At 53.3% G+C, this 24,516-nt stretch overlaps 5 protein-coding genes and 1 long non-coding RNA gene across 13 annotated transcripts; 3 read left to right on the top strand and 3 right to left on the bottom strand.

Annotated features, from left to right (window-relative positions):
• Positions 1-83: 83 nt before the first annotated feature.
• On the bottom strand, positions 84-3,764 carry IGFLR1 (IGF like family receptor 1). 3 transcript variants are annotated; one of them, XM_054711269.1, is made up of 6 exons: positions 3,448-3,763; positions 2,417-3,337; positions 1,757-1,955; positions 1,136-1,308; positions 570-840; positions 84-458 (listed from the first exon to the last, which is right to left on the bottom strand). In XM_054711269.1, the coding sequence occupies exons 3-6, from the start codon at positions 1,911-1,913 to the stop codon at positions 133-135; spliced, it is 927 nt and encodes a 308-aa protein (XP_054567244.1). In that variant the 5' UTR covers positions 1,914-1,955; positions 2,417-3,337; positions 3,448-3,763; the 3' UTR covers positions 84-132. The 3 variants fall into 3 exon arrangements, with proteins under 3 accessions (XP_054567244.1, XP_054567245.1, XP_054567243.1); XM_054711270.1 differs by having other exon boundaries at positions 570-837; positions 2,417-3,764; XM_054711268.1 differs by having other exon boundaries at positions 2,417-3,763.
• A 150-nt stretch (positions 3,765-3,914) lies between these two features.
• Positions 3,915-4,823, bottom strand: LOC129147809 (uncharacterized). The gene is made up of 3 exons (XR_008555022.1): positions 4,755-4,823; positions 4,532-4,595; positions 3,915-4,205 (listed from the first exon to the last, which is right to left on the bottom strand). It is a non-coding gene; the product is annotated as an uncharacterized LOC129147809 (long non-coding RNA).
• A 132-nt stretch (positions 4,824-4,955) lies between these two features.
• PSENEN (presenilin enhancer, gamma-secretase subunit) lies at positions 4,956-6,292 on the top strand. 3 transcript variants are annotated; one of them, XM_054711298.1, is made up of 4 exons: positions 4,956-5,056; positions 5,238-5,330; positions 5,725-5,829; positions 6,010-6,292. In XM_054711298.1, exons 2-4 carry the CDS (start codon positions 5,270-5,272, stop codon positions 6,147-6,149), a joined length of 306 nt encoding a protein of 101 aa, XP_054567273.1. In that variant the 5' UTR covers positions 4,956-5,056; positions 5,238-5,269; the 3' UTR covers positions 6,150-6,292. The 3 variants fall into 3 exon arrangements, with proteins under 3 accessions (XP_054567273.1, XP_027999361.1, XP_008138051.1); XM_028143560.2 differs by having other exon boundaries at positions 4,990-5,056; positions 5,190-5,330; XM_008139829.3 differs by having other exon boundaries at positions 4,999-5,330.
• Positions 6,293-7,179: 887 nt separating this feature from the next.
• LIN37 (lin-37 DREAM MuvB core complex component) lies at positions 7,180-12,141 on the top strand. 4 transcript variants are annotated; one of them, XM_054711263.1, is made up of 10 exons: positions 7,186-7,506; positions 9,076-9,180; positions 10,018-10,093; positions 10,270-10,320; positions 10,649-10,678; positions 10,754-10,839; positions 10,925-11,091; positions 11,688-11,770; positions 11,859-11,932; positions 12,017-12,141. In XM_054711263.1, the coding sequence occupies exons 1-10, from the start codon at positions 7,260-7,262 to the stop codon at positions 12,064-12,066; spliced, it is 969 nt and encodes a 322-aa protein (XP_054567238.1). In that variant the 5' UTR covers positions 7,186-7,259; the 3' UTR covers positions 12,067-12,141. The 4 variants fall into 4 exon arrangements, with proteins under 4 accessions (XP_054567237.1, XP_054567238.1, XP_027999350.2 ...); XM_028143549.2 differs by having other exon boundaries at positions 7,193-7,506; positions 11,630-11,770; XM_008139830.3 differs by lacking the exon at positions 9,076-9,180 and having other exon boundaries at positions 7,199-7,506; positions 11,630-11,770.
• Positions 12,142-12,190: 49 nt separating this feature from the next.
• On the bottom strand, positions 12,191-15,553 carry HSPB6 (heat shock protein family B (small) member 6). Its single transcript, XM_008139831.3, has 4 exons — positions 15,281-15,553; positions 14,242-15,169; positions 13,278-13,400; positions 12,191-13,172 (listed from the first exon to the last, which is right to left on the bottom strand). The coding sequence occupies exons 2-4, from the start codon at positions 14,437-14,439 to the stop codon at positions 12,984-12,986; spliced, it is 510 nt and encodes a 169-aa protein (XP_008138053.1). The 5' UTR covers positions 14,440-15,169; positions 15,281-15,553; the 3' UTR covers positions 12,191-12,983.
• An 18-nt stretch (positions 15,554-15,571) lies between these two features.
• Positions 15,572-23,492, top strand: PROSER3 (proline and serine rich 3). Its single transcript, XM_028143433.2, is given in 12 exon segments — positions 15,572-15,593; positions 16,700-16,775; positions 17,044-17,246; positions 18,077-18,204; positions 18,669-18,778; positions 19,392-19,474; positions 19,576-19,709; positions 21,752-21,927; positions 22,031-22,922; positions 23,012-23,093; positions 23,250-23,299; positions 23,302-23,492. Coding segments are annotated over 12 exon segments (2,094 nt in total). The 5' UTR covers positions 15,572-15,582; the 3' UTR covers positions 23,451-23,492.
• Positions 23,493-24,516: the final 1,024 nt, after the last annotated feature.

Below are 24,516 nucleotides of genomic sequence, written 5' to 3'. Positions count from 1 at the left end.
AGGATGGGCGCTTTTCTGCTGGGTCTTGGCCCAATTAAGACTATTTCAAGAGGACTCTAATGAGTCCAGGAGACAGCAGGCACTTAATTTCAAGGGAAACTTTATTGAGTACTAGGCCGGGCGAGCCCCAGATCAGGCAAGTTTGGACAGCACCTGCAGAGCATCTGCCCGCCCTAGCTGGGCCAGATGTGTGCCGAGCTGGCCCAGAGAAGCGGAGGGCTCCCTTGCCACCACCATCTCAATCAGGGCACGCAGAGGCGAGTGACTGGGTCGCAGTGAGTAGGCAAAGGTGGACCAGGAAGCAGGCAGGCCGTATTTGGCAGCCAGGTGTCGAGTGGTACCACAGGCCAAAGCCCCTCCTGGCCCAGGCTCAGGGTCCAGCAGCACAATCAGCTCCTCCAGCACCTCCAACTCATCCAGAAGGCGAGACAGGGGCTGTGATGCCAGATTTGGCAGCTCTGGGAAACAGAGGGTGAAGGAGAGGAAGGTTGGGCTTCCAGTCCATATTCCCCTCAGCATGTCTGGGACTAACCCCCGCCAGGAGTGGGAGCAGAGAAATACATGATCACCTGCCTCCGATGCCACCAGAGAGCCTTGAGAGGTGTTGGAGCCAGGATAGGGGTGGCAGAGACTGTGCCTTTGCAGGGCAAACAGGAGGATGGCTGCTGAGGTCACGAGCAGAACCAGCACCAGGGGCAGGGCAAAAATCAGGGCCTGCCAAGGGACAGTGTGTTCAGATGTTCGAGAGGTGCTGGAAATGGCTGGTGAGGTGGTCTGGGAGCTTGGGACGCTGGTTGTTTCACGCTTCAGGGGACAGGGCGCCTTGGAAGGAGCAGGCTTCTGAGAATAGGAGTAGAGTTGGAGGTAAACCCTGATCCTGCCCCCTCAGCCCAAATCTTTCATCCTTATAAGCCACATCCCCACCTGATCCAGACACCCCCTCCCCCCCGTACTTTAACTGTAGCTGGTCACCCCCAGATACAATGTCCCCACCCCTATCCTCTTTAGTGGGGCTAGGTACACCACCACCTTTGATCCAGACCCCGCCCACCCAATCCCAAACCATGCCCTCTACATCCCACCCCACTTTTGGCAGGCTACACCTTTGCCCATGCAGTCTGAGCCAGACCAGCACCTCTCTACAGCGCTGCCGGCTTCTCTCGAGAGTGGGGGCCGTGGTTCTGCTGCCACAGAAGCCACATAGCTCTGCGAAGTCCGGATTGCACTGCCCAGAAGGACACTTTTTGAAGGGATGCATTACGTGATCACCAAAGTCATTGAGCCCGCAGTTTTCTGAAAACTCATAGTCTAGTGGGAGACAGGGTCTTGTAAGTGCCTTCCAAGCCCCTAAAAGATCCTTTCCCCTTTGTCCTATCCTAGCAGGCCTCGCCCCTTGGACTTTATCCGCCCATCATCAGCAGGCCTGCTCACCCCTCCATTCTCCCTCCCCCACACTAGCCCTGCTAGTCTCAAAAGGCTCCTTACCCTTCAAGCCCCATCCTGCTTCCACACCAAGCTCTGCCCATGCTGGGACTGATCTGTAGAGCTCACCCCTTTCTCACTGCCTGGATCCTGCTTCTAACCTTTCTCACAGGCTTAGCCCCCATAACTGCCTTATCTGATTAAGGCCCACTGCCCGTACCTAGAAGCAAGCCCCCAAACCTTATTCCTTCACAGGATCTCCATCACCCCCTCAGTCAGCCCAAACATATATGCATAGGTATATATAGGTGTACGCCCAGTCTCTGCTCCTCACCGGGGCACGGGGGAGGCCCAAAGCGCTGTAGGCAGCTGCCACAGCACAGGTTGTCGGGGTTCCAGTACTCAAGGCGGCTGCAGTGTTGGGAGGCTTCATGCGGCACTGCCTGGGCCAGGAACAGCGCAGCAGACAAGAGGAGGTGCTGGGGCCTCATCCCAGCGGCGCGTGCAGGGTGCAGGACTTCCGGCCACAGCGCCTTTGCCCATTTTCCAGGAAACCAGGGAGAAGAAGGAAACAGTGGATGTGGGGGCATAGGACGGGAATCTACCTACACCCACCTCCCAGTCCTCAGTCCAGCTCCTGACCCATTATCAGAAGCCACAGGCCTCAAGATTGCTAGAGCAAGGCCTCTGAAGCCAGACCGTGTGGATTCATATCCCGTATCTGCCGTGTTCCATCTGTGTAGTAGGCTAACACCACCTGTCTCATAGGGGTATTGTGGAGAATTAAAACTTACTAGAGTCAACTATAATTGAAAAATGAAAAGTGATTTAAAAAAAAAACCACACCCTTATTAGAAGTAAAGCTCTTAGGGCAGCACCTGGTATATGGTAAGCTTAAATATTAGGTATTACTGACTCCCATTTCAGGGAATCAAAGATGGAGGACCCAGCCCTCATCTACTGAAGACTCCCACTCAATTCCAAGTGACCTTACCTTAGATCCTAACCCAAATCTCCTCTGGATTGGGAATCCTCCAATCTGCCACAACTAGGCGTCTTCCCTTTGAAAAGCCTCAGATGGATGTTGTGGTTTCCAGCACGAAGGCGCTCCACCAGTCCCACTTGGGGGTTTCTAGGGCGTTGAGCCCGGAGTCCAATAATTTTCCACCGGTTTGAAGTTCTTCAGCTGCAGTTGTGGCTAGAGCCCAACCTACTTCCCCTTTTCATCGGATGTGGGGGTGGAAGGAAACTCCAGCCCGCAACTAGACTCAACTCAAGCTCAAAATACAGAACTTTATTCGGGGAGGAGTGGCAGACCCTAGAGGCTGGGGAAGATGGCCCTGAGGAGTTAAGGGAGCTTTGAGGAGGGGTCCTGGCCAGGAACATCTCTACCTGTTAGAGGTGAAGGGCAAGAGGGTCAGGAACTCAGAAGTGGCCCTGCTGGTGGTCTGGGAAATGTCAGTTTCTTTCTTTGGGACAGTGCAGGTATGGGACCTTGGGGGTGACCTGGGGACAGGAGTGGGGAGAAGGGTTAGAGGCATGGGGCAGAGCAGGTGATGAAGTAACTAGAGTTCCTGAGGGTGGTCTAAGATAGGTGCTCAGGAGCTGGTCTCAGGATTAGAGATCCAAGCTGGTCTTGGGTTTGGGATTCAGGATGGTTTGGGGGTTGGGACTTAGGTGCTGGTCTTGGAATGGGCTCAGTACTAGTCCTAGGATACCAAAGACTTGAGATATTGTTATCGAGACACAGGATCAGGTTCATCTCAGGTTATAGGAGCTTTAGAGTATGAGAAGTCTTGGCAAGCTGGTCCTGAGATACCTGAGCCTGGGTTCCCACCAATAAAGCTGCTGCCATAAGTTCCGGGAGGCGAGTCACAGGTGCATGAAGTTGCAAAAGCTACCACGAGTACATTCTCTGGGTTGAGGATGGATAGATGGAAGAGGACACTGTCATTGACAGCCCTACCAACACACACACAGGAGTCTGGAACTCCAGGTGCCCATCCCATCCTCTTCCTGCCATACCCCATCTCATACTGCCGACAGCATGACTCCCGGAAGTCGGTGACAGGAGACAGATCAGCATGCAGAGCCTGCCCACTGAACCAGCGGTTACTGAGTTCAGCTACTGTCCGCTCAGCATCCTCTTCATGCCGGAAGTAGGTCAGGTTTGGTAGTCAAACTCAGAAACCTCCAGGGGATTTGTAAGCAGCTCTGGGGCTGGACTGGATTTAGCGATGGACCTCAAACTATGAGGCTTAAGTGGTGACCTTTAGGCACTGAAATGCCTCCAACTCTGGTCTCTAATGGGGGGAAAGCAGGCACATTGACACAGACATTGCCCATGAGGTGGTCCCCCAAGTTGTCGCACACATTCATCTCTTCCCCCCCATCCAAGTACTAACCAGGCCCGACCCTGCTTAGCTTCCCAGATCAGACGAGATCAGGCGCGTTCAGGGTGGTATGGCCGTAGTCATCTCTTCAGTCTCCCTGTACTTCTCCTGCAGTTCCATAATCACCTCCTGCGGAGACCAGGAGGTGTTCAGCTGAACTCCTGGCCCACAACTCTACCCATCTCTGCCAATCCTCACCTCAAATAAGTTATCATAATGTTCTTGCACCTCTACGTCGCGCACGTGACCTGGAGGGGGTAGGGTGGAATCAGGTGGTGGCCTGCAGAGGACAGTCCGTCCTGCCCCCAAGAAATGGTCCGTCCAGTGCGATCCGTCTGCGGTTTGGGCGGTGTTCTGTGGATTCCGGTACAGGTTGAGCAGCACCATTGTCTGAATAGATTTAAGAAGGGCAGGGCCTGAGCAGAGAAAGCAGGGCTCTGTGCAAAGGTGCTGGGAAGAAGCCTAAGCATCTTGAGTGCATCAGCGATGCATGTCCCTAAGGAAACCAGCAGAGGGAGGACCTAGAAGTGAGAGACAACCGAGGTGTGTAGGTTGAGGAAGGAACTTGCAGAGGTCCGACAAAAAAAAAAAAAAAAAAAAGCCGGGCGGTAGGGTGGGCCTAAGAAATCCGGAAAAGGCGGGACCTCAGGATGATGGACAACGGAAGGGGAATAACCCGGAGGCGTTAACCCTCCAGGTTCCGTGCCAAGTCTCACCAGCCTGAAAGTTTGTTTGTCGTGAAGCCGGGAGCACTGGTCCCCAAGCTGGCAGGCCCCGATCCTAAAGTAAAAGGAGCAGTTAACCCTGGAAGAGGTGAACCGAGGGCCGAAGACCCCAGAAATACCCCACGCCGCCCAGCAACCCCGATAGGCTATTGCCTGCGCCCGTTTCCACTTGTCCTTCTCAGTCCCGAAGATCGAAACATTGAGCCATTTTTACCCGAGCTCTCCGAGCTCGATCGGCTCGAAGTCACTTCCGTTGCTTCAGAACATTGGGAAGTGTAGTTCTTCGCTGCTTCGTCTGGCGTAGCACGCGCTCACCAACTCCCTAACGCGCTTGCGTGTAGGAAGCCTGCGCCCTCTCCGGAGAATCACCGGCAGAAATTCCCTGAGAGCGCATGCGTGCAGCGCTGCCTATTAAAAAAAAGACTACAAACTCCAGAGATCCTTGCGGCATCACATGCAAACGTCCGTAAGTTGAAAGTGGCAAAGGCATCTATCCGGAGGAAGTAAACTCCACTGGTGAGATGGGGGTCGTTTCACGCACCCCAGTAAACATCAAGAGCGTCTCAACCCAATGAACTTGCTGGTGGGGGCGGGGGTGCCCTGCTTTCAGCAAACCACCCTTCAATTTATCTCTGTTTTGTCGTAAAAGGGGCGTGGATTTTTCGCGATCCTTGCATCTCAGTGTCTTGCCCCTCAGGACCCTCGGAACGACCTGGCCCTAGCGCAACTATGAACTTGGAGCGGGTGTCCAACGAGGAGAAGCTGAACTTGTGCCGCAAGTACTACCTGGGTAAGGGCCAGTCTCCTAGGGTCCCAGGAGAAGAGAGGGGACGGGATGAGGTCTGGAGGGCTGGATTTTTGGGTCTAAGGGATGAAGCCGCTGGGCTGGGAGCGCGAGCTCTGAGGGAAGGAACTGGGTCCTGAGGAGGGAGAGGCTGGGCCTCAAGAGCTTATTGGCCCCAAGAGGGGAATTGGGGGGCTGGACTCCTGGGTCCTGACAAAGAGATGGCTGAGGAATCAGATTCCTGGATCCCAGGGAGGAGCCTTGATATCAGAGTCCTTAATTGCAGAGATCTCAACTTGAACTTGGGTGTGGGAGAAGGACTTTCCAAATAAGTCATCTAAGTGGGCGTTGGGGAAGATACTCATTGTCTTATGTCCTAGTTTGGCTTTTTTCTCTTTAGGTGGGTTTGCTTTCCTGCCTTTTCTCTGGTTGGTCAACATCTTCTGGTTCTTCCGAGAGGCCTTCCTTGTCCCGGCATACACAGAGCAGAGCCAAATCAAAGGCTGTGAGTCCGGGGTACAGTTGAAAGAAGGTCATTGGGAGGAGGAGGGGTGGAGCTCTGGAGGGATGGGATGAAAGAAGTTCCAGAATTCTAGGGCTCTGTGGAAGAAAAGAGAGAACTGGTCTGGAGGTGACCAGAGAGCAGGTGGAAGCCAACCTTACCCACTCCTGTTACCTTTTACAGATGTCTGGCGCTCTGCTGTGGGCTTCCTTTTTTGGGTGATTATACTCACCACCTGGATCACCATCTTCCAGATCTACCGGCCCCGTTGGGGCGCCCTTGGGGACTACCTCTCCTTCACCATACCTCTGGGTACCCCCTGACAAATTCTTCAGCACAGGCCGGGACCTGATCATTCTCCCAGGATGGGCTCCTGTACTCCGAGCCCACTTTCAAGCCCCTAATACTTATTCCCATCTCCTGTGTTCTCTGTTGGCACACTCCAATAAATGACCCTAATTCTCTATATTGACTTCCTGGGATCTTTTGAACATTGAAACAGAAAATGATTATTACTATTCAGAAACATTCATTAAATGCTTACTTTGTTCCAGGGTTAGTGCTTTACACATTATGTGCATCTTTTCACTGAATACTACTCATAACCCTTCTGAAATAGGAACTGTCCTGCTCCAGAAACCTATTTTACAGATGCAGAACCAAGAAAGGAATATGATTCTATTACTAGGGGCTGCTCACCTGTTACTGGTATTATGTGAGTTTGAAAACATTGCTTTTCCATTTGGCCTTAGTATTCTCATCTAAAGTGTGGACCACAATGCTACCTTTTGGGATTTATCTGGGTCAAGGCATATGTGGTAAAATGAAGTTCCCCATTTTCTGAAGATGTCTGCTTTATTAGAGAAAGCTTCCTTAACCAAACTATTTAAAATTTCAGTGTTTTACTTGTTTATTGTGTGCCCCCAACCTCAAAATATAAGCTCTATTAGGACAGATATTTTTGTTTGTTTTGTACTCTGCTTGTCCCCAGTGCCCAGAAGACTGACTCGCACAGTAATAATATTTGCTAAGTGAATAAGGTTGTGCCTGAAAAGAGATTAATAGGTAGCTGGCACTAATGAGTGCTCAGTGAAAGGGAACAAAGCCTAACTCCAGACTTGTCTTCCAATTAGGGGCAAGAAGGACACGGTTAAACAAGTGCTGTTAACACCTAAATGGCTTTTATTAAAAAGCTACTAGCTCTGTAAGTTCCAAAAAACCTCGCGTTGCCCTGGTCCTTTATCTCCCACCGTGCATCGCGCGGCGCAGGCGCTGTTACCACGGCTGAGTCTCGGGAGCCAGAACTACGCCTCCCAGAAAGCGTGTCGGGACGTCGTTAAGTTTGTTTCCGGAAATGGGTCCCTAGCAAGGTGGGACTTAGGGCTGAGAGCTGTCAATTGGTCAGCGTACGAGATCGACGGTTGTAGTGACTAATGGGAACAAGCGACTTCCGATGGGGGCCCCACCAAAGGGGAGCTGGAGGTGCTGGCGGCGGCGGCAGTCGTAGACGGACGCTGCTCAGGGCGGAAGACCTCCCGCAGACGGAGCTTATCTTTGACGGTCTCCGTCTGCCTCTGCCCTTGACTTGTGACGCTAGGCCCTTTTGGGCTCCTCTGACCCAACTAGCCAGACTCCAGACCCAAACCATGTTCCCGGTGAAGGTGAAAGTGGAGAAATCAGGTGAGGTTTTTGAGGTCGGGGGCCTGTAGAAGAGCACGGGACTGACCAGGGGATGCGAGTCCCGATAGACAGGGTCGTCGCGGTAAGGTAGACTGAGACTTCTCCCGGCCGCCCTTCTGCCTATCGCTCTGTCAGGCCTTGAGCGATTCCTGCCGCCCGCACGCCTTACCAGTCTCTGCTCGAGATTGCTTTGCGGTTGAGTGGTGGTGGCTCGGGCAGTGTGGTGCCGCAAGACATGGGGGTTCCCAGCCCCGTGACGCCGAGAGAGACTCGACTTGGCTGCGTCTCAGTTTTTCCATTCCTAGCAATAGTGATGAGTCAAACATTGTACTGAGTGCCGGAAGTACAAGGAGGTTTTTTAATCCTTGAAGTCACTGTATCCCAGTAATCCCGGAAGTCGGAAATACGGTAGATGGGAAAACAAGCTGAGAGAAAAGAATTCATTTTGGGTTGGGACCAAGCTTATGGGAACCCAGGGCTGGCAGGTTAAGGGCGGTGGGAGAGGCACAGAATCCAGGCAAAACATAGTAGTAAAATGATGTAGGATGTTAGGTGGTGTACATGGAATAAAATGAAACAGGAGAGAAAATGTGAGATCAGGAGTGAGGCAAGGTGAGGGAGAGAGCCGTGAGGGTATGTGAGTGAACAGCGAATAAGACAAAGGAAATGGCTTTGAAAAGGCCTTGTCTGGCCTGTTCAAGGACCAGCCGGGAGGCCAGGGTGGTTGGAACAGAGTGAGTGAGGTAGAGAGTGTGAGGAGATGGAGGTGAAGAGGGGAGGGGAGAGGAACCAATCTTGTGGAGCCAGGTTAGGACTTAGGTTTTGCTGTGAGGGAAATGGGGAACCAGGGGAGGGTTTTGAATTGAGGAGTGAGTTAATAAAGATGCCTTTCAAATGCCAAAAAAAAATTGTGGGAGGAAAAGTGTAGGGTGCCCAACCACAATGATGATGTGGGTAGGTCAGGTCATGGAGGCCTGTGACCACCAGGCTTAGGAGCTCAGGCTCTGTCCTGAGGCACTGCAGAGTGGTGGAGGGTTCTGAGAGAGTATCGGGGTCAGGATTGATTTTAGGAAGATTTCCCTGGCCACCTTGTGGAGGGTGGGTCAGAAGGGGAGACTGAGGTTGGGAACCCAAGGGAAGGAACGAAAAGGACCAGGGTGGGCAGGGAAGGGTTGGGATAAGTGGTAGAAAAGGAAGCCAAGGGGACAGGAGTTGGTGGTTTGGGATGGAGGAGAGAGAGAGGTGTCCATGTTGAGGCCCAGGGAGGGATTAGGGGACAGCAGGGCTATCCTTGAGATGGGGGCCCAGGAAAGAGGGTAAGTTTAGAGAAACACTGAGGCCAATGATAATGTGGGAGCCAATAGGTAGAAGAGCCAGGGGGAGGTGTCCAGGAGTCCATGAGATCCCAAGATCTGAGGTTCAGGAGAGAAGTGGGGGCTAGGGATGTGGGCATAATTCATACCTTGTCTCCTGAACAAGGCTTTTTACTAAAATCTCAGCTGCCCCAATCCACACTCTACCCTGTCTCTGAGTGATGTCAGGAATCCGTGCATCTTCTGGTCTCCTCAGGAAGTCCCAGGGCTGGCCAGAGCATATCCCCAAGTGTCCTTCCAGGCTCTGAGCACTGTGCCAAAGCACCTACTAGCTGGAAGAGGAGAGCAAACACCTCACAGGGTGAGAAGAGAATATTTATAACATCATTACCTCCTTAAGTTCTGTGATGAACAGAGGCAAAAACACAGGCTGCAGGGCCAGGCAGGGCCTGTGATATGCAGGAAGGTGGGCCCAGATCTCATTTCTTATGTGTGTGTGGTGATGGGGGCGGGTGGAATGGGTCTCTTGTGTGAAATCTCCCAATTAAATGTGAGCTCATTCAGATTCAGTTCAGATTTAATATAACTCCACTGCCTTATCCCAACAAAGTTTATCTGGGGACTAGATACCACGCCCCGTTTGAGTCCCTGCCATATAATTTCAGCTGTGGAGCCAGATGGCCTGCATGCACATCCTTAGCCCCAGCTGTGTGATTTTGGGCAACTACCTAACATCTATGTGCCTCAGTTTCATGATCTGTAAAAATGGGTAAAAATCATATGTACCTACCTGGGTTATTGTGGGAATTCAACGGGTTAATATGTGTGACATGCTTGGAATAATGCTTGGCACATAATAAGCACTCTGTATATATTACTTATTATTGCATTCTGCTAAGAGATTCATATACAACATAGGCCTCTTTAAGTCTCCAAACAGTCCTAACAAATAAGTATCATTTGGAGACCTATTTTCAAGAGGAAACAAGACTCAGTGAGGTAAGATGACTTGTCTTAGGTGGGACAGCCTGGGAACCCAGAGCTCTTATGCATCACTTCGGTAGTCTGCCCTCCACACCCTCTCAGCACGCCTGGGCCCGGCCATAGGTTTGACTACGCATGCCCTTCCCCAGCCCAGTTGACTTCCCACCTGCCGTGAGCCTGGGAACTGACTCTTGCTTGGTACCCTCTTCCCCAGAGTTGGAGATGGCCAAGGCCCGGAACCAATTGGATGCCGTTCTACAGTGTCTGCTGGAGAAGAGTCACATGGACAGGTTGGGACGTGGGCCAGCCTGAGGTCAGAGGGGCTTGGGCCCTCTAGTCCTGGGTGGGTCTAGGTGGGACCCCAGAACCTGGCTTAGGGAGGCAGGGGCCCAGTGGAGAGGCCACTCACTGCCTTACCACTGTGGGCCCTGGGAACCCTGAGTCCACAGTTATCTTCTGCTACCAGGGAGCGCCTGGATGAGGAAGCCAGGAAGACCCCCTCAGACACCCACAGCAAGTAAGTTTTCCTGGTGGGATCTGTACCTGAGGGTTTGTGGTGAATGACCTCTCTCACCCGAGCCCTGACCGCTCTGTCCCCTGCCTCCTCCGCCACAATTTTAACCACTCTCTGTGTACAAAGACCCTGGGGCCGCAGAAGCTTAGGTCCCCTCGTACTTGGCAACTAGAGCCCCAGGGGCTTGGGTGGGACACAAAGCCTACAGGGTTAGTGGGGAACATGTGGGCATCTCAGGCTTGATCTCAGTATCCATAGGGTGTCTTTTGGGAGATTTTGAGCAGGCATTTGTTCAAGAGTGAGCCCGCTCATGCCCTGTCTCTTCCCACAGGGATTGCTCCATTGTGGCCACTGGCAAACGGTAAGGTGGCAGGGGTTTCAGCCAGGTGAAAAGAAGTCCCCAGCGCTGGTCCTGATGTTCTCTCAACTCACACAGGCCATCTGCCCGCTTCCCCCACCAGCGGAGGAAGAAGAGACGGGAGATGGATGATGGGCTGGCCGAAGGAGGGCCACAGCGATCTAGTGAGTGGGTGGTAGCCCTAGAGGGCAGTCAGTGATAGAGGCTATTATAAGCATGTTCACATACCTCCCGCTCCCACTTCCCTAGACGCGTATGTGATCAAGCTGTTTGACCGGAGTGTGGACTTGGCTCAGTTCAGTGAGAACACACCGCTGTATCCAATCTGCCGTGCCTGGATGCGCAACAGCCCCTCAGTGCGTGAGCACGAACGCTCACCCAGCTCACCGCTGCCCCCGCTGCCTGAGGATGAGGAGGTGGGATGGGTGGTAGGCCCTTGCCCAGCACCCAGGGAGGGAGTGGGTAGATGGTCACAAGGTACCCTCCTCACAAGCTATTGGGATAGACAGGCAGTTTTCTGTGTCCCTTAAATGTCTTCTGGATCCATTGAGGCACACAGATAGGAACCCTTAGACTGGGAGTATGGATGGAGCTCTCCAGAGCAGACACACATGGCTACCTGTTCTAGGAGAAAGGGGACAGGGTTCACCTGGGAAGATACGTGTGACCTCTAAGATTGGGATCCCCAAGAGCTGGGGGGCTGTCCTTAGTGTAAACAGGCATAGCCACCTGATCTAAAGGAGCAGTTGGGGATGCCCTAGGGTACACAGGCATAGATGGGAATCTCTCGACTGGCCGGGTAAGGTCCCCATCCTTCAGACATGACTCCCAAGTACAGGTCCCAGAGGAGACGCTCATGTTTGTTGTCACTGGGAAAGGAAGGAGGGGTAAAATGTGTACCCCTGGCCCTCATTTCTGACTCTTGGACCTTTTATGGGGCTCCTGTGTCTCCAGGGTTCAGAGGTCACCATCAGCAAGAGTCGTGATGTGTACAAGTTGCCTCCTCCCACAGCCCCTGGGCCACCTGGAGATGCCTGCAGATCCCGAATTCCATCCCCACTGCAGCCTGAGACACAGGGTACCCCTGAGGATGAGGTGGGTCTGCAAAGCTTGCCTGGGGCTATGGGACATATATTGTGGGGCTTGGACCTGGCCACCCAGCCTGGCTTCTCTGTCCACACAGCCCTCTGAACCCTCACCCTCACCTTCCACACTCATCTATCGCAACATGCAGCGCTGGAAACGCATCCGCCAGAGGTAAGCATCCCCAACCTGCTTGCTCCTCTATGGCTTCTGTCCCAACTGCTGAGCCCTCCCTCTGCTCTCCCTCTCCCACTGCAGGTGGAAGGAGGCATCTCATCGGAACCAGCTTCGTTACTCAGAAAGCATGAAGATCCTACGGGAGATGTATGAACGACAGTGATGTTCCCCTGACCCCAATAAACATTTCCCCTCTTTACACTGGCCTCGGATTGCTCCAGCCTCTCCTTCCCGGCCCAGACATAACGCAGATGGCACGGCTCTAGCACATTTATTGAGGAGTGAGGGGATAGGGCAGCAAGGAATTCAGGGAGGGAGAAAAATTGTGGGGAATCAAAACCAAAGAAAGTGGCTGCAGGCTGGATCTTGGAGAATAAGGGTGGAGTTTGGGAAGTGGATTGCCTGTGGTTAGAGACTTAGGGGTCAAGACAAAGTGACTGGGGTGCCCTTGGTAAAGTTGGAGATGAGGGTTAGGATATTATGCAGAGCCTGGGGAAATGAGCAGGATATCTATATTTTGAGGGTCTTGGTTGGCCTAGAATAGGTTTTCCAAGGGCGGGGGTCAGAAAAGGGATTTAAGAGACTGAAGGTGGCTGGCTGAGAATTTCAAGTCAGAAGATGAGAATGGGGGGAGAATGAGGGAAAGACCAGGCTTGGGTGATCTAGTGTGGGAAGTCTGCGGAGTCTGGGACTTTGTGGGGAGGGGGGAGGGGGTTATGCTTGATTGGCCTATGGTGGGAACAGGGCTGTCTATATCATAATCTGGTGTCAGTGATTATTTTATAATGAGAAGGAAATAGGTTTTGAGTGGGTTTACAAGGTAAGAAATGGGTTAGTGGGGATGGGCTTGTAGGCTCTGGAAGCTAGGAAGGTGTTGGGGTTTGAAAACGAGGGTGTGTGAGAGATCAGGGCTGAGTCTAGCTTGGAAGGATCTGGGCTGGATCCCAGATGGGTGTGGGGGGGTGTGGGGGGTCTTGGCGAGCTCGGCATATCTGGCTGGGCGGAGTCAGGTCGGCTTTAAAAGAGGTGCCTGAGCGGTTCCCGGGCTTCAGGTGTGCCCAGACCCCAACTTGGCGGCAGCCTGTGGTTGCGGCTGTGGGGCCTGCGCCGGCACGGGCGCGGCCTGGATGGACAGAACGCCCTCAGGGGACAACGCTGATGTCACGGCGGCAGGGTCCACACCGGGCGGCAAACGATAGCGGCGGTGGAACTCTCGAGCCACGAATCCGTGCTCATCCTGGAAACGGAGAGGCTTGAGAGGCCCCGCCCTTCCCGGGCGCTGCCCGTCCCCTTAGGCCAGCCCGCAGCGGGCTCTCGGGGCCGCCCCCACCAGCCGGCTCACCGGGCGCTCCTCATGGCGAGCGTGCACCTCCACGTGTTCACCAACCACCTTGACGGTGATTTCCTCTGGAGAGAAGTGCTTCACATCCAGCAGCACCGAGAAATGCCCGGGGTCGGTGGGCACCTGCGCACAGCCCCGTTGTCATCGGGCGAGGCAGGGCTCCCGGGACCCAAGCCAGGCCTCTCCCCCGTAGGTCCTAGTGCAACTGACTCTGGCCTCCGACACGGAGGCGTCCCCTGTCCTGCTCGTAGCCATGGGTGGCCTCCTTATCCCGAAGAACCAGTCTCATCCTCCTCTCACCCAGAAGGAAGAGGCCCCTTCCCCTGCCAGGTCAGACCTCAGGCCTCACAGAGTGAGTCCCCTTCATCCCCCCCCCCCCCGCCCCCCGTGTCAACGACCCCATAGCCAACGTGTCCTCCTGGACACTGCCTCCCCGGGGCCTTTCCTCCCAGAGCACCCCCCCCCCCCGAACCCCCTAACGGGACCACCTGCGCCCTCAGTGGCCAGTCCCCTCCCCATTCTCAAGTCACAAGACCCTCCTCTCTGCCTCTCGGATACCCAGGGTCACTTCATATAATCTACAAACTCCTTCCCAAGAATAACCAACATTCCCTCCCTGCAGGAGTCACTGGAGCCCCTACGCCCTTCAGAATGATTGACCTCCCATTTCTCCCCCCCCCCCCCCGCCCCCAGATTCCCTGGGTTACTAGCCTCCTTCAAAGTCACCGGGATCCCCCCTCAGAGTGACCACCTCACCCTGTCAGTCCCCTGAGAACTGAGATTCTCCGCAGATCGACGGGGACCTCCGACCCCCTCCATTAATAACCTGGCCTCTAAAATTCCGTACTTGGGGAACTCCGGGAGCCCCTCTGAGGCGCCGGATTCTTGGTCCCTCTCAAAGTCAAGGGGCATTCATTCCCTCATCCCCCTCGGGAGGACCAGCACCCCTCCCCAGGCCTGGCACCTGGGCGGCCGGCAGCGCCACGCTGGGTGCGCGCAGGTAGTAGGGCGCCAGCGTGGTGGGGCAGAGTGCGGCGAGCTCAGCCTCCAGGAGCCCCTCGCCGAAGCGCTGGTCGAAGAGGCGCCCAGGAGCCGAAAGCCCGGGCAACGGGGCGGAGGCGCGGCGCAGCCAGGACGGCTGCACAGGCACGGGGATCTCCATCCTGCTCCTCCTGCGCTGTCGCGTCCCTGGTGCGCCCCCCGCTGCTTTATAGTGCGCCCTGCGTCCGCCCCTCCGCGGGCCGCCCGGGGACACTCGGACTGCGGCCAGGCCCAGCCACTAACAGAGCCTTATTTAGAAAGCCAACAATGACTTGGCCATTTATTAAGCTCCTGCTGGATGCCAGAGAGGTATCAAGATTCTCCAGTTTCCCCGAAGGGAAACTAAGGCTGAGGAGGCGGAGCCTGGCCGGAATTGGGGACCCAGGGCTCGAGAAGCCCTCTGCAGAGCTCCCAGTCCCTTTAGTCCACCCCCGCCCCGCAGGCAGCTCTGGGGATGACGCAGAACCGTGGGTACAGAGAATGCGGCGGACCAGCCAAACTGTCAGAAGGACACAGGGCAGACCATTTCCATCAGCCCAGTCCCGGGCATGCGGGGCCTAATTCTGTGCCTCTGACTCAGCCTCGGATGCACAGAGGAGCGGGGTCTGCCAGGTGAGCAGCCGCCAGGGACCGTGGATGTTCTCTCAACTGGTTGGCCCCGGGGGGGCCGCGCGCCTGGCCCGAAATAGCTTGTTTTGATCCCGCCACCTGGCCAGGGGCCCAGGCCTGGCACTTGGCGCAACCAGCTGCTCCTGCAGCAGGACGGAAGCAGGTGACCGGGCGGGACGGTCCTGCAGGGCCGACTGACGGAGGGATGTCCGTTAGAAAGGGGACAGCCTCCCCGATTGCCCCTACAACGGGAAAAACGTTTGTTGGGATAGATTCGGGACGAGATTCCCGCAGCAAGGAGCTTGTAAGACCAGGCTGCAGGGAAGCGCGCGCACTTTCGAACCCCTCCTAACCTTGAACACAGCTTTGCATTCTTTCCATTGGTCCACAGGCTTGCCAATCACTGCTGCACGTTATGGTTCTCCAATCACACACGCTCCCTCAGTCGGGCTGACCCTACAGCCAGTTGTGAGACACCCGCCTTCGGCCGCTTTCCAATTACTTTTCATCGCTGGTCGCCTCGGAGGCGGCTGTAATCCCGCGAGGGCAGCCCCGGAGAGGGGCGGGGCTATAGAGCATTGCTAAGCGACCGAGAGGCGCGCTGGGTCGGTCCGTGAAGGGGAGTTGCAGGCGGAAGCGCGGAAGTAGCCACCGGATGGACCGCAGGTGAGGCCACCCCTCTTCCGGGGACCACAGGGACGCCTGAAGACCGGGGTGAGAGAAGCACAACCTGGGGTCAGGATGGCTGGGGCCCGGAGTCTCCCCTCAGTCGCAGGGAACTAAAACCCAAGTTGTTCCACAGCTTTGCTGCTCCAGTCTTGGACTTCACCATCCCCGGGGGCCCCATAGTGTCTTGCGTTCCGCTGTTAGTGACCCCAAGATCTTTTTTTCCCTTCTTCTAAGAGTGTCCAGGGGAATCTTGGGAATTAAGTTTCTTAATTTTGAAATTGCCCCCAGCCTCCCATAGGTGTTGGTTTTTTTTGTTTGTTTGTTTTGTTTATCTTTCTTGCTTAGGAAGAGCCCATTGACTGATGGGGATTGTAGTCCATCTGCCCCTTTTTCCTTAGTGTCCCCAAGACCTATGGGAAATGTACTGCGATAGGGTTTAGCCATGATTCTTTTTTTAAAAATATATTTTATTGATTTTTTTTACAGAGAGGAAGAGAGAGGGATAGAGAGTTAGAAACATCGATGAGAAACATCAATCAGCTGCCTCTTGCACATCCCCTACTGGGGATGTGCCCGCAACCAAGGTACATGCCCTTGACCGGAATCGTACCTGGGACCCTTGAGTCCGCAGGCCAACGCTCTATCCACTGAGCCAAACCGGTTTCGGCTAGCCTTGGTTCTTAACCCGAGGTCCACTTCAGAATTCCCGGGACGCTAGGAAAAAGATACAGATGCCTAACTCCTGCTTCCAGATCATTCTTATTCTTTAAGTCTGGGGTGAGGACCACACATCTGTTGTTGTTTTAAAGACAACTAACTCCTAGGCTGCATCCAGTGTTGAGAACCACCGTTAGCGGTTCCTGGGTTCTTCTCTTTTGAGACTGCTCCAAGGGCTGGCGCCTCCAGTATCATTATCTCGAATGTGCAGTGGTGCTTTGTGGGAATTATACTCCATCTCTAACAGGAATCCATGGGAATTGTAGTCTTTCTGTACTCCTCTTCCCATCCTCCTGCCCTGATACTGCCCTCTACACTCCCCACCCCCATTCCTCCTGGGCTGCAGTGACCATGCTCTGCCTACCAACTTCACTCTCTCCTTGCAGCCTGCCAGTTTTCAACACTCAAGACAGCCTCTTTGGGGATGTTCCCCTGGGTCAAAGCTAGACCTGGCACCCCAAGGTGAGAACACCCCACAGAGAGTGCTGTGTGCCAGCCTAGTAGCAAGGGAGTGAAGACCTGTGAAGAGATGCCGGTGAGAGATTAAACACGGTCCCTCCTCCCCTCCTCATGGCCCTTCCTTTATCTAGTCCTCTACCACCATCAGAGTCGAGTTTACTCTGAGTTGTTGCCACTGTGAGATGTGTTTCCTCCCCTCTGGACTAAGACTTCACTTGTGTCTTTGTTTCAGGGATATCACTTTTTCTTCTCCCCACCTCCCCTATCTTAGAGCCTGAGCCCATCCAGGTCCCAGAGATCCAGGATCCCAGAAACTCCCAAGGCTCTGGCCACAGATCCCAACTCCCCTGAGCTATTTGAGAAGTCCTGGCCATCCAGGTCAGGGACCCCTTCCCCACCCAGCACCACTGAGGAACAGATGGGTGCCTCCTCAACACCCACTCTGACTGACAGTGGTGACTCCGTGGTGGCCAAGTAAGTACCATCAGCCCTGAGGGCAAGAAAGATTGGGGGTGGGGGGAAGGCATCCTGTTATTACCACAGCCAGTGCTGTTTAGGTAGCACTTTCAGGACTACACTTCATGTGTGTTAAGAGCTCTGGAGTTAGGCTGCCTGGGTTCAAATCCCTGCTCTGTCACTTACTCTTTGTATGATCTCCGTCTACGTTTTTTTGCCTGTAAATTGGGGATATGAATAACATATCCCCTAGGGCTGTTTAAGCTTTCAATGAGTTACTGTCTGTAAAGCTTCTATAAAAATGCTTGTCACAAAGTGAGCATTTGGATTTGTAGGACACAAGGTCACTGTTACAACGAAGAGCCCCAAATTAATTGTGGCTTAAACAAAATAGTTTCTTTCTCCCTCACCAAACAGTACAGGCAGAAGCAACCAGGGCCGATATGGCAGCCCCTAGTTGAGGTGTCAGAGACACAGTTTCCTTCTATCTCATTCCCCTTCCCCTTCCCCCTCCCCTAGACTGTTGCCCTTTCCTTCATGGACCAAAATGGCTCCCAACAACATCCATTATTCAGAATCGCATCTCTTCACACCCTGTTAGTCAAGAACCCAGTTACATGGCCATAAAGTTACAAGGGCACCTGGTAAATGTATGTATAGAAGAGTGGGTATGTGTCCAGTACTAGTCTTACATAATATCGTATTACTATATAAGAAAAGAGAATGGATATTGAGGGACAACTACCGGGTGCTTCCATAATGCTCAATAAACATTGGCTAATGTGATTATTACTGTTATTATTTGGCTCTCCTTACCCCACCCTCCTCCCATTCTCTGATGCCCACAGGTTCATAAACCGGTTCCGCCAGGCTCAGCCCACAAGCCGAGAGGAACGCCAGCCTGCAGGCCCAACCCCAGCTGACTTTTGGTGGTTGCGGCCTGAATCTCCAGACCCTAGTAGTCAACTTGCAGCAGGTACTTGCTTCAGTCCCATCCACTCCTGGCCCAAAACCTTTTCTTTTTTCTTTTTAATTTATCTTTATTGTTGAAAGTATTACAGATTGTCTTCCCTCCATCGACCCCCTCCACTCAACTCCTGTCCCTTCACCAGGCCTTTCCCTCACTATTGCCTGTCAATGGGCTATGCATATATGCATATAAGTTCATTGTTTAATCTCTCCCCCTTCCTCCTTCCCTCTGAAATAACATTAGTCTGTTGCATGCTTCATTGTCTCTGGATCATTTTTGTTCATCAGTTTATTTTGTTCATTAGATTCCACATGTAAGTGAGATCATGTGGTACTTGTCTTTCTCTGACTGGTTTATTTTGCTTTGCATAATACTCTCCACGTCCCTCCATGCTGTTCCAAAACCTTTCTTGTCCAGTGCTCTCAGCAGCCACTCCTCCTGGCCTTCCTAAATCAATTGGGGTTTCTCAGCAGGAGCCAATAAACCAGAAGGAAGACTCACCACAGAAGTCCCGACTCTTGCCAAGGTTGCCAGTGCATCGCAGGCTAAGGCTATGGCCCCCCTTCAGGAAATAAAGCAGGTGACATCCCCATTTATTCCTCCCCCTATGTTACCTGAACTGATAGTACCAGCCCTGGGATAGAATTAGAGTCAGTCCACAATTCAAGGAAGCATAAACAAACAAACAAAAGATTTGTTTGCTAATGCAATTAAAAAGTCCAAAAGTAGCTTCTTTCAGGCATGGCTGGATCCAGGTGTTTGAACACTATTGGGAAGAACTTGACTGGTTTGGCTTTCTGTCATCTTTGTTGGGCTCAGTCTCAGGCAGGCTTTCCTCTCAACGTAGCTAAGATGGCCTCAGTAGTTCTAGCCTTTTAACTTATTTATCCACAGGAAAGAGGAGCCTTTTCCAGTAGCTCCATCCAAAGCCCTTGTTACTCTCATCAGCTCACAATCACTGTGAACCAGAGGACAGAATGTTGTGATTAGCCAGGCCTGGCCAGGAAGGCAGGGTCAACACTTCTACAACAATAATTTCATTGAGGGTGTGGATCCACACAGGAAAACTGGGTCACTCTTCCCTGAAGAGGAAGAGCAGATTCTAAGCCAGCGTGTGAGGGTACCAGGTGGTGTGCCCTCTGTCTGAGTGGCCTTTGGACTCTGGGCTGGCCTCTGACCATCTCACCTCACAGAGCCTCAACACATGGAACTCATCCCTGCTGGACCTGGAGATGCTGAGCCTGCAAAGCAGAGCTGCCAGGCTGCTGAAACACAGGTGCTTTCCCTGCCCCCATCATCCTCTCCACTCCTACAACTCCAAGCTCTACCCATTGCCTGTGGGACCCCGACTGCCTCACTTCTGTATTTTTCCTACAGCAAGGCCTCCGTCTCCTCCTGCAGCCCCAGCAGTTCCAGCAATTCCGTATTCCCTGTCAGCTCTGATGGTCTTTCTCCTTCCTCTGTGGCCATCACCCCTGACTCCAGCAAGGGCTCTGACCCCAAGGCACATGGTGAGTTCTGGAGAGCAAGGATTGAGGGCAGCCGGTGTGAACCCCACATTTGCCACTAATCAGCTGTGTGACGTTGGGCCTCTCTGTGCCTTCCTTGTTTCCCCAAAACGGGGATAATAATTGTACTCTTCTACTGTGGGTGTGGTGAAGATTAAATTAGTTGGTGAATATGGAATACTTAGCACCAGTCTGTTAATAGCAGCTGTCATTAGTCGGACAGGTTCTCTCTCTGTATCTGATCTGCCTCTAAACACAGAGCTCCAAAATCAGAAGGCTTTTTGCAAATTAGGCGCTACACTTGATTTGACAGCAAAATCTGATCTCAACAATAAGAAGGATATTTATTATCTATCTCTCCATCTATCAATTAGGACAACTTCATTCTTTTTGCTATGGATTTATTACATTGAAACATGAAATTTTTGCCTTTGTAAGTAAAAAAATGGTTAAATATTGCCAACTGCATATTGTTCAACCAAACACCAATGTGTTTAAGTCTGGTGTACTGCATCAGACCCCTGGCTACGCTGTATATGCCATACAACTTCGCTAAAACATGCAGGATTTCAGAAATGAGATTAGGGACCTGGGTTAGTGTTGCTGCCATCGTGGTGGTTACTTTTAGTCTGTGCCCAGGTCCTGGGATGCAGTGGAGCACAGGACAGGTGCTCTGCAATCTCACGGGGCTCCCACGAGTGGGGACAGGCAAGCACAGACAACCAGAGGTTTTCGTGCATGTGTGTGATCCTGCTCAAACTCACCTGTCTGATTCTTCCTTCCATCTAAGTTCCACCTTTTGTTCACCTTTCCTTTCTGAGCCTCAATTTTCTCTTTTTTAAAATAGGAATAAACCTAGTACCTATTTCATGGTGTGTGTTTTTTTTACAGATCAAATTCATTCATTCATTCATCTAACAAAAATTAAATTTCTGCTGTGTATGAGGCCCTGAGAGCAGGGTTAGAGATTCCACAGTGAACTAACCATGAATACTTTTATCTTCAGGGTTCTCACAGCATAGTGAGTGTAGAATAGAGTAGCTACATAACCCCACAAACAAATGTGAAATGTAAGCAGAAACGAGGGCTATTCAGGAGAGGATTGTGATGCTGAGAAGTCAGAGAAGGCCTTCCTAGAAGAGATGCTATCTAGGTGGGGACCTGAATGATGAAGGTGGGGACAAGCGCCTTCTAACATGCTCAGAGGACCTGAAGTGGGAGGAAGCATGGTGCGGACAATGAACTAGACAAGGCAAGAGCCAATGGTGAGAGTAGTAGGTGATAAGGACGGACAGATTGGCAGAGGTCAGATTACATTGGGCCATGTGGGCTTGGGGAGGCATTTGGTCATTATCTTAGTACCGGGGAGCCATGAGAGGGTTCTGAGCTGGGAGGGTACATGATATTCCTTGAGTGTTAACACACTCCCCCTGGCTGCTCTCGGTACCCAGTGAGAGATGCTGGTACCGAGATGCTGGGCCAGAGCCTGAGGAGCAGAGTAGAGGGCAGTGGCCAGGTTTGGAAGTAGAATCACAGGATTCTCTCTGCACATCTTTTTGGGGGATATAGAGGGTAGGGGAGGAGAGAGAGGTCTGAGATGATGGTCCCCCCCCCTCCCCCTCCTCTGCAGCATCAGATGGTCAGGCTTCTGAGAGACAATGGTAGCCCTACTGATCATTGCTGTTGAAATGATGCTCTGGGTGATGGGAAAATGTTCTTTTGCCCTACTGGACCGAGGACAGCCAGTGGCCCTGTCCTGAGTCACTGTTGTACTGAGCCAGAACAGTGCCTGGCTCAGTAGTAAGAGCTAAACAAACATTTGTTAATGAAGGAAGAATTGAATGATGGCAAGTTGGGAAGTCCATGAGTCCTCTCTCCTGTGACCCTGCCCCTTCTCCGCTTGCCACTCCAGAGAGGAGTTGGGACATTATCTGGGGACCCTGTCTGAATATTGGTACAGTTGAAGGTGTGTGCACTGGCTGTCATCAGGTTGCTCATCCCCCCAACCTCCTGTCTTACCCTTCTTCCCTCTACTTACCCCACAGCAACTCCGGCACCAGCCCCCAGCCCTGCTCCAGCCCTGGTCTCCTCCCAGGCACCCCTGCGGCCAGAGGATGACATTCTGTACCAGTGGCGACAGCGGCGGAAGCTTGAACAAGCTCAAGGAGGTCAGGGTGACGGAACCTGGGTGCTGCCAGGGACCTCTGCCCTCACTACTCCGGTGAGATGGGGGAGGGAGGCACTGGAGGGGGATCCTAAGGGTGGTTGGAGGGAGGGAGGCCTGAGTGGAACTGAGGACACCCTACTCTTTCTCTCCCCCTCAGGTCCCTGTCCCCATCTGTCTGCATACCTCGCCTGCCCCTGCGGAGACCCTTAGTTCCCTGGGAACACAGCCTAACCGCATCCCGCTTTGGGGCAGTGTGGCCGGGCCTGCTCCCCAGGAAGCCTATGTCGAGAGGCGTCCTATTCCCCCAGAGTTCTCTCCACACATCTTTCAGAGCCCCTACCCCCATGGGTGTTTCTGGGCCCCACAGACCGGTTCCTGGGTATCTTTTGGGGGCGTCCCCCACATGCCCTGTGCCTCTACTCCTGGGCCCCCTATCATCCCCCAGGGCCCTCCCACCCCTGCGCCATGTAGCTCCGCCCAGCTGGAGAGGCAGGACCCCAGACCTCGGAAGGGTAGAGCCTGGCGCCCAGAATCTGCTGGGCGAGTCGTGGTGGCTGACCAGGAGCCTAGCCCGCAGCTCCGCGGCCCTCTGGGCCAGGTAGTGACAGCTCGGCTCTTCCCCGACAGCCTGGAGGACACGCCCCCTCGCCTCGAGAGCCTGCCTCCACCTCTGGCTGAATCTCAGAAAATCAAGACCGCACCACCCAAAGCTAAGGTTAGGCCCCCGTGCTCAGAAGTTACCTCCCCTCTGTCTGATTCACGGTTTCCTCGGGCGACCCCGACCCGACCTGGTCGGTCCAAGGCCGAGTCTCGAGATGCCACGGCCACGCCCCCCGCAGAGGGGTGGGTGCTTTGCAGTGAAGTCAGGAATCCTCAGCCCAAGGCCCCGCCCCCGCCAGCTGCAGAGGCTCCCCCCGGGCTTGAAGCCCCGCCCCCTTCGTTCGAGGCGGGGTCTCTAGAGGCTGTGGCCACCTCCTCGCCCGCTGCTGACCACGCCCCCCCAGAGGACCTGCTCTCCCAGGCCGCCCGGCTTCTGCAGGCTGCCGAAGGTGAGCTGATGCGTGTGGCTGCTGGGATCCGGAAGGCTGTCGAGCATGCTGTGAGTCCAGCCCCCTGGAGCTCGCTCTTTTCCCTCCAGATTCCGACAGCAGCGAGTTCCAGGAGGACCCTGTGCTGCAGGTGCTAAGGGTCCAGAGGGCCGAGCTGCGGCGGCAGAAAAGGTGACTATCTCCAGCCTTTACAACACCGAGCTCCTGCATCTTCTGAGATTCCCGTCAAGTGTCCCCTCCCTTGAACCCCTTTCCCAGGACTATCCAGAGCCCCAGACCCCAATCCTGAGCACATACCTCAGCTTCTACTACCTGGCTTTTTTCCAGGAAAGTGGATGCCCAGTTATCCCTCCTGCTGGGTCACACTGAAGACTCAGGGTCTGGGTTCCTCCAGCCAGGTCGACCCCCAGGTCCCCAAGGATGCGGCTGAGGAGGAAAGGAGCCTCACTTGAGGCCAGAAGACTTGGAATTGGACAAATTTTGTTTTTCCCAATGAAATGCTCTTTTCAGGTTACAGGTTGTCTCTGAGAGAAGAGTTCTGGAAAGGCCAAGAGTCATGCTAATTTAGGGAAATGGCTCTCCCCCCCCCCCCCCCCCCGCCTCCGCCTCCCCCGTCCTGCCCACCCCTACCCTAGTTACTGACTGTGGTACAGAATCTCTTCTAGTTTCATCCTCTTTGAGGGCAAGGCAGGGGAGGGGTTCCAGGCAAAGCTTCAGGCAGGACTGGGACTCATCTTAACTCAGGAGTGGGTCCTCCTGTCTCAGATGAGGCAGAAGGAACTTCCTTTTGGTATGAAGCTATCAGCGTGTTGGACAATGGTTCGTCCTCAGCCCACATCCTGCTTGAACCAGCACAGTATTTGGTTCATTGATCCCACCCACCTTGAAGCATTTCCTTCCCCTGCTTCTAGCATCACTCACACGTCATTTTGGTGTGTCCCAGGGCTCAGGCCTTGACTTCTCTATCTAAACTCATTCCCATATGCTGTTAGCTTCCTGGCTCTAAATCCTGTCTCTGTTCTGATAGTCCCTAAATTTCTATCTTCAGTCTAGACCTGGCCACTAAACCTCAGGCTTCTATATCCTGCCACCTGCTCATCGTCCTCACTCAAAGGTCTAAGAGATGTCCCAAACTGCACAGGTCTTAAACTGAGCTCCCAATCTTCCCCCTGAACCTGCTCCTCCCACACTTTCCTCAGCTTTGTCCTTCTTCCTGCTCAGTCCAAAAGCCTCATGCTCGTCCTTGATTCCTCTCTTTTCCTCATACCCACAGTCAGTTGACCAGCAAGTCCTGTCAGGTCTGCCTTTAAAATCTGTCCAGAATTTAACCCCTTCTTCCCTTCCATGGCCCTCACCTTAGTCTAAGCTATCATTATCTGTTTGGACTATTAAAAACCTGTTGGTTTTGTCAGCAAGTTCTTTGAAACATTTCTTATAAAAAAATCTAGGTTTTTTTTCTCCTTGAAACTGGATAGAACTTTGTAACCGCCTCCATAAACAGAATGCAGAGGAAGTGATACTGCTTTAAATGTCTAAACTGGATTAGAAAAGATGATACAATTTCCATGTGGCTCCTCTCGCTCTCTCTTTCTTG

The sequence above is a fragment of the Eptesicus fuscus genome, chromosome 21 (assembly GCF_027574615.1).
Source record: "Eptesicus fuscus isolate TK198812 chromosome 21, DD_ASM_mEF_20220401, whole genome shotgun sequence".
In the NCBI taxonomy this organism is placed as follows: domain Eukaryota; kingdom Metazoa; phylum Chordata; class Mammalia; order Chiroptera; family Vespertilionidae; genus Eptesicus; species Eptesicus fuscus.
The sequence above is the reverse complement of the archived record's forward strand: the minus strand, read 5'-3'. Positions and strand labels throughout refer to the sequence as shown.